This window comes from Aquila chrysaetos, chromosome 25 (genome assembly GCF_900496995.4).
Source record: "Aquila chrysaetos chrysaetos chromosome 25, bAquChr1.4, whole genome shotgun sequence".
NCBI classification, from domain to species: Eukaryota; Metazoa; Chordata; class Aves; order Accipitriformes; family Accipitridae; genus Aquila; species Aquila chrysaetos.
In genome coordinates this window covers 19061825-19070939 of record NC_044028.1, presented here as the reverse complement: position 1 = coordinate 19070939, position 9115 = coordinate 19061825, and the positions used below count along the sequence as shown (strand labels likewise).

The 9115-nt window shown below is 58.6% G+C and overlaps 1 protein-coding gene across 9 annotated transcripts in view; it reads right to left on the bottom strand.

Moving 5' to 3' along the window:
* Positions 1-330: 330 nt before the first annotated feature.
* Positions 331-9115, bottom strand: part of LOC115335940 (ankyrin repeat and fibronectin type-III domain-containing protein 1-like) — a 258206-nt gene continuing 249421 nt past the window's right edge. For 8 of the 9 annotated variants that reach the window (XM_030002306.2, XM_030002305.2, XM_030002301.2 and 5 more), the window contains 9 exons: positions 8272-8391; positions 7671-7886; positions 7152-7318; positions 6671-6827; positions 5749-5917; positions 5310-5476; positions 4546-4756; positions 3572-4230; positions 331-1541 (listed from right to left, as the gene is read on the bottom strand). In XM_030002306.2, coding sequence (XP_029858166.1) covers positions 1254-1541; positions 3572-4230; positions 4546-4756; positions 5310-5476; positions 5749-5917; positions 6671-6827; positions 7152-7318; positions 7671-7886; positions 8272-8391 — 2154 coding nt within the window. In that variant the 3' untranslated portion in view covers positions 331-1253. The remainder of the gene's footprint in view (positions 1542-3571; positions 4231-4545; positions 4757-5309; positions 5477-5748; positions 5918-6670; positions 6828-7151; positions 7319-7670; positions 7887-8271; positions 8392-9115) is intronic. The other variant, XM_030002302.2, reaches the window with a different exon arrangement.

Here is a 9115-nt window from a genome sequence, read left to right as displayed (position 1 = left end):
TGGAGGCTGCAGGACCGGATTAATGCATTTAACTGCAGATGCTCGGGCCCTACAACCACCGGGTTTCCAACACCACGTGGAGGTGACTGCCTTTGCATGCCAAAGCTTATTTTACTGCCTTACAGAGCAATGAAGCCCAGAAAAACATTTTTAACTTGCACTTTGCTCCCACACATGTGATTTGCGTGTTAACGTAAACCTCCATAGGGTGGAAAGCATCTCATTAAACGCTCCTGGGAAAGATGAGCTCAGCCCTTGAAATGAGGGTGAATTTGGGGGATGAAGGAACACTACACATCAAGACGCAAGAAGGAAAAGAGTGATACGCAGTCAGCAGCAGTCATCTTTACTATGGACCACAGGAGATCAGAAAAATAACCTTGTTAACAAGAGACCTAGTGGCTAACAAAATATCATGCTATAGGACATACAAGAGAGGCCAAGCACAATCACCAGAACAAAACGGCAACCGAGGAGGAAAGGAAACCCCAGGGTGTGCACAGGGTGTTGCAGTAGATGCCCTATAGCAAACCTCTAGTAGTGGTATCAACACAGCTGTGTGCACGGCTGTGTGTGCGTGGGGCTGGCTGCGTGGGTTCCTTTTGCCTTTAAAACAAGTCAAAGGGTCTTCACCTCTTACACAACTCCAGTGTCTCTAGCACAATTATTATTAATTTTTTTCACAAAAAAAATAATAATATCATTTTGTTCCAAGAACTATGTGCAAGAATTGTTTCTTCAGGTACAGTGAAAGGAGGGCAAATAGGAAAACACCCTTCTCAGTGCTGTCCTTGTGACTCGTGCCCTCTCCTCATTGACACCGCAATCCTCCCCAGGAATCCTCTGTGGCTTTGCCATCAGTGAATCCCAAACAAGGCTTTTCAGAAAAAGAAAAATGAAAAAAAAAGGTATTGCTGCTTCTTCTTGTAATATTTTTCCTCTCTCTCCCCGCCTTTCCCCTTAAAAATGTTTACTTTCAAAAATTCCATTCCTGCAGAGATTCCTCCCAAGCTCTGAGGTCTCCGCACTCCACCCTCCTCTTCTGCAGTCAGAAAAACTGAGTCTCGACGTCTCTTTGGTTAAAAAAAAAAACAAAACAAAACACAAACAAATAACACACAGCCCAGTTTGATCCCATTCCACCCCGCGGACGCCTGATGAGAGGGTGTCTGTGGAAGAAGGAAGCATCAGAGACGAGCTGTCTGCTCTCTGGAAGCTGAGGTCCCCACGCCGCCCGGCCGGCTCTCCTCCTCTCATACGGTGGTCGCTGGCCCGTACTGGAGCACCAGAGGGGACGTCTCCTTGATCCGGACGTAGAACCGCCCCTCGGGCCGGGTAGTTTGGAGGGACAGAGGCAAGAAGTCATCGGGAAGCCACCGCTCGCTCTCGTCGGAGGCGAACACCAGTCCGAAGTGCTCCAGCTGCTCCTCGCTGTAGCAGAAGGCGGCCGAGCCGCCCAGCACGCCACGGGAGACGTCGTTCATCTCGAGCACCACCAGCTTCACCACCTCCCCGGCAGACGTCTGGCTGGTGATGTGCAGCTGCGGAAAGAGAAAGGTGGGAGAGATGGATGGTAAGGGGGAGGAACGAGGAGGAACCGGGGGCCAGAGGCAGCACACGGTGTCCTACAGTGGTGATCATTAGGGTGGAGGAACAGCCGCCCCAGTGGTGCCCAGTGAGCAAGCGGCAGCAGCCTGGTGCGGAGCCGTGGGCATGCCGTGCCCGGGGACGCCCAGCGTGCCGGGGCCCCAATTCATGCACTGCTTTCTGGCCTCCACTGCACTCTCCGATTCCTTACAGCTCACCTCTTGCACGTGTCGCCTATGGCTCGCCCGTTCCGCTCAGGCTGCCCTACCGTCCCATTACTTGCAGCCGGAGAGGGACAGTCCCAGCCCTGCTCCTAGCACCATGGAGGCATCTGCGTAAAGTCCCTCTCGTGAGCAGGATCCAGACCGTCAGACCAGCTGAACCACAACGGCTCTGCCAAACTAGCTGAAGCCTCTTTAGGAAGCGGTGCTAGATTTCGTCCCGTTCACAAGCTCGGAGTCCTCCCACCAACAGCTACCCTCGCTCTCCCTCTCCGCTTTCTTGGGGACTGCCCTCTGAATCCTGAGTAAGGCTGAGAAAATGAGCTCATCTGGGCTCTGGCTGCTCATGACGGTTGGGAGCCCACTACTTGACTTCAAAGGCCCTAAAGCGGGACATCCATCCTTGCCCGGGCAAGGCGACGGTTTCCTTTGGCACATCCGTAAGGGCTTGCGGAGTGCCGCGAGCAGTGCCCCGGCAGGGTGGTCTGAGCCCTCGGCCCACATGAACCCTGCCAGCTCCGAACAATCATCGCAGGGCTTAGCTGATTTACGCCAGCCGAGGAGTCTTTCCTTTGAACTCTGCTTTCTTCGAGAAGAACGTCGTAAAACGCTTTCAAGCAGGCATGTCCAGAGCTTTGCAACTTCAAAAGCCACGTGGGCAGCCCGCCAGGAACCCGAGGGCTGCGCTTCAGTTGCATAGAAATCTATGGTAATTTCTCAAATGGAAAATAAATATTGCGAGTCAGATTCCCCTCTGCTTCTAACGTCCCCACTGGGTGCGGAGAAACTGGCTATCAAAACTCCCCAGCAATAAAACCCATCAACCCATCGGCTCTGTCCTTCCTCTGCCATTTTACGGACAGGCTGCACTCAGGCTGCTCCGTCAGCCTCCGCTCTGGGCACCGGGAATGTTGGAAGGGAAATTTCAATAAGGGAAGGAGCTTCACGGCTGGGAGCAAAGGAGGTGGCAGAGCTGGAGGGGGACCTGCCCGAGACGCATGCCCTGGGGGACCTCCTCCATGGGGGATCCCACCCAGAGCAGGTGAGGGTGATCAGAGCTGAGGGGTCAGCTCTCAGCAGCAAAACCCTCGCGGAGAGGAACCAGGTCGCACAGCGGCTTCAGCAGACCCCAACGCCTGCAGCAAGGAGGCAGCTTTGCCTGCTCCCCTTCACGGGCTGGAGACGAGTGGCTCCTGCTCTCCCTTCCCCAAAGGCACACAGGGCTGGAGCGGGGGGGGGAGCACAGACCCTGGGGAGGCTGTGGGAGGACCGGGGACAGGGCAGGAGGGTGACAGCTGGATTTTGGCTGGGGGGCTGATGTGTTTTAACACCAGGACATGGCGAGGGAAACCCATCAGTGGGACCTTTGCTCACTGCCTGCCCATGCTGGGTGGCACTAACCTACTCTCAGCTGCTGAACCACGGACTGAGAGCTGAACCATGGCTCCACTGCCTTGTTCCCCGCAAAATACCCTACCCGTGGCCCTAGGTCACCCCCTCAGCAGCGGCGGCTATCGGTCCTGCAGAGCCACGCGCCCCATCCTGCGCTGCCGGGAGCCTCATCACTATTGCAGGGACAAAGGGACACAGGGCAGGAGTGCTGTGGGTCTCCAGGGGACCTCAGCCCTAGGACGGTGGAGGATGGAGAGGGCAGTGCCAGGCGAGGGACACGCAAGCCCCCGCTGCCTGCCTTCCCCATCCTGCCAGCCCTTTCCATCTGGGCACGGCAGAGCCACACTGCTGTCCTTTGCAGGCTCCGGTACCTTGACACTGGTCTCTTTGGAGAGTCCAGTTTCGTACTGAGGACAGACCCGCAAGGTGACAGAACCCGGCTTCTTCCCTCGGTCGGCCAAGCACCCGGGCTGCTCCTGGAAGTTCTGAGTCCACTCAGCTGAGCGCGTCCGGAAGACGGGCTCAGAGCCCTGCCCGCCCCGGCCGCGCTCGGGGCTGGGCGTTGAGCCAGTCCCCAGCCTGAGCTGGCCGCAGTGGCCCGCGGTCCTGCTCTCTGTCGGGGAGCTGTCAACGGAGCCGGGGCAGGACTTTCTGGCCGCCTGGCAGAGCGGTTTGGGGAAGTCCAGGCTGCTGGTTCGAACGCAGTACGCCTGTCTCTTCTCTGTGATACGCAGCAGCTCGATCTGTCGGCTGGGCAGGACGAAGTCACTGTCGTAGAGCTCAGGGGGCGGCCGGGGCTCCTCCAGCGGTGGTGGTGGCAGTGGTGGGGTCTTTTGCTCGTGGGTCTGCAGGACGTCCGGGGCACTGTCCCGGAGGGTGCGGGTGACTCTCCTGCTGCAGCACTCGGGCCCCGAGGAGGAGTACACCAGGTCGAGCTCCTTCGGGCTCTGCGCCCTGCTGGAGTCGTAGTCGCTGTCGGTGGCCAGGAACACCTCCGAGGAGCCCTCCTCGTCCGACAGCCCGTGCAAGTCTGCGAGGGGTGTAAGAGAAGCAAAGAGGGGCTCAGCCCTGCTGTCGGCAGCCCTGGCTGAGGGTTCGCACCAGATGGAGTCCAAGGAAGCCCCTGAGCTTTTACCCCCTTGCCATACACCCGTGCTGTGCTCACCAAGGCACAGGCAGAGCAGGTCCTGCCCCAACCAAGACCGACTACCCTGCTCATACTCCCAGTGCCAGCCCTGCCTGCACCCCCACAGTACAGCCAGCCAGAACAGCCCTCCCTGTCCCCGTGAGCGCGCGCAGTCCCCTGAGTCCATCTGGCAGGAGCTTTGCAAAGCTGAGTCCTTACCGGAGTTGAGCTTACGGCTGGTCTCTGGCGAGGGCGCTGGGGAGGGAAGGTAGTCAAGGTGGGACGAGGTGGATTGGGTTTTCTCCTTCATTGCACCGCCAGCCTCGCTGAGGAAGCCACTGAGAGACACCCCACAGGAGGGCTGCTTGTACCGGGCGTGTTGCAGGGCATCCATAATCCAGCGCATCTCGCGCCAGATCTCCTCCATTTGCTGCCAAAATAGAAAACAAAGGTTCCCTTTCAAAAAGCAAAAAACAGCAACAAAAAAGCCCCACAGCAAAACACAGGCTCTCTCCACACACCTTTCCCAAGAGGCGAAAGCTCTGGGGGAATCCCCGAGTCAGGAAATCCCAAGAAAGTGCTCTCAAGTGGGAAGATGCCGCTTTGACCACCAGCAGCTGCTGGTTCAGCAGGACCTGGCTGCTGCAGGCAGGGGTGCTTGGAAAGGGGGTAGCATGGGGTGCTTTTTTGCGCATCCATCCCAAAATGCACTTCCAGGCCCTCTTCTAGCAAGGTGGGGACCTGCAGAGCAGGAGCCGCCGTCTCTCTGATCAGGATTTTTAATGTGATCATTGCAGTAAGAAGTTGCTAGACAAAGCCCTGCCTGCTGCTGCCCATCTGTCACGTCAGAGACACCCCACGGGGTCACAGCCACCAAGACCAATGAATGCTCCTGCAGCTCATCCAGGGCATGACTGTCCTGGCCACGTCCCATGGGCACCATCAAGCCTGGCTCCCTCCCAGTGCCCTCCTGCTTCGTGTACCTGGATGTAGTCCTGAACCTGCTGGTGCCTCTGCTTCGCAGTGGAGAGCTCAGTGTCGGAGAAAGCCTCCCTGAGGCTCTGCTGAGAGAGGAGCGACTCCAGCTCCAAGAGGGCGGACACCTGGCAGTACTGGGTGATGAACTCCCGGTCGTATGTGAAGAAGTGGACTGGGGAAAGGAAAAGAGAGGGGGGAATGAAAAATATCAGGTCCCTTTTTGTCGATGCCCTACAGGCTCCTCCCCGCTCACCCAACACAGGGAGGAGGCAATGCTGTCTGCCCTCTAGCCTACCTGGACAGCCCTCAGCATCCCCCTCCATCCCTCCTCTCCTAGGGAAGGTGAGGGAGCTCCAGCCCACCCCACTGCCCGTCCCAGCTCTTGGGAGGTCTCAGAGAACAAGGAGACCAGCAACGTTGGGTTCTGGTGTTCCCTCTCCTCACCTAGCTCGAAGATCTGCAGCGGCAGCGTGAGGAAGCCTGAGCGAGGGGTGTAGGGGTTGTTCTGGCCTGGAGCAGTGCAGACGTCATCCGACGGAGGCAGCAGCAGCAGGAAGGAGACTTGGCCCCCAAAGTCCAGCACCTCTTGGCTGTACAGACGGAAATCTTTGGCCTGCAGGAAGACACTGCAGGTAACAGCTGCAAACATCACCTGGGGGTCCTCCACCAAGTCCTCAACCCCAGAGGAGTCCTCAGGGACCACCTGCAGCCATGGGACACTGCTGTTTCAGCACACAACCAGAGGCTCCTTGCTTCTGGCATAATCTGCACACCTCCCTTTCTCTCTTATTTTTCCTAAAAGTCTCTAAACTACTGGTCAAAGTCACTACGACAGGGTCTCAGAGATGAAGTGCCACCAGCGATGGTCTCAGCCCTGCCCAGAGAGGTGCCCTCACAGCTGCCTGGCCAGAAGAACATGCCTGGCACTGGGGCTGGTGGGCACCTTTCCAGTGAATACTCAGCATGGTGGAGGAGGGATTTCTCCCCGTGCAGTCTGACCCAGGGAGCTGCAGTTCCGTCCCACCACTGGCCAGGGACCATTCTGCTTTGGAGGGGCAGAGCTGGGCTGGTCTCATGCTGCAAGGGTTGAGCCCAGGACCAAACCACGCAGCAGGCAATAATGCAAACTTCAGAGGTACAGGTGAGGGTAAGACAAACAGCTCCTGTGGACACTGTCTCTAGGCAGGCAGATGCTTCAGATGCTGGTTGTCCACCACTTGCCTTCTATTTGCACAGGACTAAAATCTCATTGATGCTTCAGGCCCCCCAAGAGGGACCAGGGGCTACGGTACCCTGCCTGCCGTAGTGACCAGCATGGTGCTGCACTGCCCCTTCCCCTCTCTCCTCCCCAGACCTCAGCACCTACCCGTACCTCTTGCAATGGGATGTTGACCAGGGTCATCAGCTCCTTGATGGCCACTTGGAGCTCCTGAAACAAGTGGTTCTGGGAGGTCTCAGCCTCTGGCTCCGCAGGAACAGGCTCCTCCACGCTGGCCATCTTCTGCAGCCATTCCCACTCCTCCCTGGAGAAGGAAGAGACAGACACATGAAAGAAGGAGCAGCTCGGAGTGGACCTGAACGCGCAATCACTATGAGAGCTATGTTTGCTTGGCTGTTCCTCCCCCAGACAGTGCAGCACCTGAAGGGCTGTGGGAGCTGTGGAGGTAGAGGGGGACCTTGGTTTGCTCCAGCTCCAGGCTGCCCTGCATGGCAGGCAGCAGGGCTGAGGGGGAATATTACGCTGCTGCCAGGAGCCCAAGAGCAGAAGCAGGAGGTGATGGGTGCTCTTAGGCTGGATGGGACAGAGGAGCCTGGCTGCCCTGGGTGAGCTGCTCTGCAAGCCCCACCTGGAGATATTGGGGTTGGAGCGAATCTTGACGTGGCACAGGATGTTGGGGAGCCGCTCCGGCACCAGCACTCGGATCTGATCCACGGCACTGCAGAGCTTCAAGTAGCCCAGGTAGAGGCCCGGGGAGAGGGCATGGCTGCTCCGCTGGTGGTAAGCCAGCTTGTCCTGAGAAGAAAGGCACTGCTGGATTGAGCAAGCCCTCACAGTGGGGCTCTCTCCTGCCCTCCTGCCAGGTGCTGCAGCACAGCCAGCCCAGCCAGCAGAAAGGAAGTGGCAGAGCAGGCACAATCCGGTGCTGCCGGGAAGAATCCGGCACCAGGCTGATGCCTCCCCTCGAAGCAACAGGATTTTTGCAGGCTGGTTGGGCTCTGCTCCCCCTCTGCCTGCAGCCAGGACCAAACCCTTGGTGGCCTGGGCTCTGCCGTGACCTTTCCAGCCCGAGGGGGAGCAGAGAGAGCTGGTGGTCCTGCAATGGAACCCACTCCAATCCCCTGCCGCAATAGCACTGGCGCAGCACCTGGACGGAGATCAACAGCGTGTCCAGAGCGGTGGGCTCCTCCGGGGAGGACACGGACTTGCGGCTGGTCTGCAACTTGCAGATGGGAACCCAGCGGACGCTCTCGAAGGTCTGGTTGGTCTTCACCTCCTTCAGGGTGACGATGAGGATGTTGCCCTGTTTGTCTTTGATGGGTTCAAAGAAGACCTGCCCAAGGTCCTGGATCCCCAGCAGCCCCTGCACGATGGGATGAGAAGGGCAGGAGAAAGCAGAGTGTCAGGGGACATCCTTGAGGCACAGTGCTCTGTGGGTCTGGGCAGCTGGGACATGACTGGCAGCTGCCTGCTGGAAACCAGCCTGCCCGGCAAAGCACCCACTGAGAGCCCCCAGCCCATCCGCATGATTTTACCACGAAGCCCGACACCTCATCGCCCCACAACCGGGGTCCTGCCAGAGAGGACAAGGCAGGGGCACCCAGTCCTGTCGCTGACTGAGCCACGGGCAGGACTGGCAGAGCCTGGGGTTTTCCTCGGTGCAGCACATCCACTTGCTGCTCCCAAGGCAGCCTGGCCCACAGAGCACCCCCACCAAGTGCTCGTTCCTCCCCCTGGCCCACCCTCACCTGCATTTGCGAGATGGCCAGCAGCATCTTGAAGCGTGTCTGCAGGATGCAGGAGCAGGACGACTGGGAGACGGTGACACACTGCCGCAGCCACAGGATCTCATCCCACATGCACGACACCTGCAGCACACCAAAGGGCCATCACCACCAACTGCCGCTGCCTGCAGCTGGTTCACACAAAGGTGTTTTGGGGAAATCCATTTGCCATTCTGTTTGAGCTGGGTTAGGAATGGGCAGGGGCACGTATCACCTCTCAGCAGCGGTGCGATTTCCTATGCCACAGGCACCCTGAGATGCCTCCAGAGCCTGTACCCGAGGGAGGCACCATGCCGTGCCCACCCAGATATCTGTCTTCATCTAGGACTGAGACCTTAAGTTTGAGTAGCAGATAGCCAAGAGGAAGAGGGACAATATAGCCTTCTCCCTCAGTAGATAAGGACTATCCAGCAAGATTTTGGCCCTGAGCTGCCCACCTGCCCTTTCACTAAGCCTACCGAGAGCGGAGGACCAGGCAGCAGCACCCTGCACGTCCTGCTCTGTACAACAGAGGCAGAGCTGCTGTGGCAGGATGCTGCGGTGAAGCAGTTAAACAGCTGAGAAGCCGCTGGCATCCTTGTGGAGAGGCAGCGCCCACCCGTCATGGCACGCAGCCTGCCCAGCGTGGCAACGGTCCATCGCCCACCCGTCGCGGCATGCAGCCTGCCCTGCACGGCGCCGGTCCATCGCCCACCTTTGGGCTTCCAGTGGCTGGGTGGAAATGCCGTTCCCTGGTGGTTTCTCGGTCCATGCTGAACCCCGGCAAGCAGCAAGCCTGCGGGCTGCCTGCGCTGCCAAGCCCCAGCAC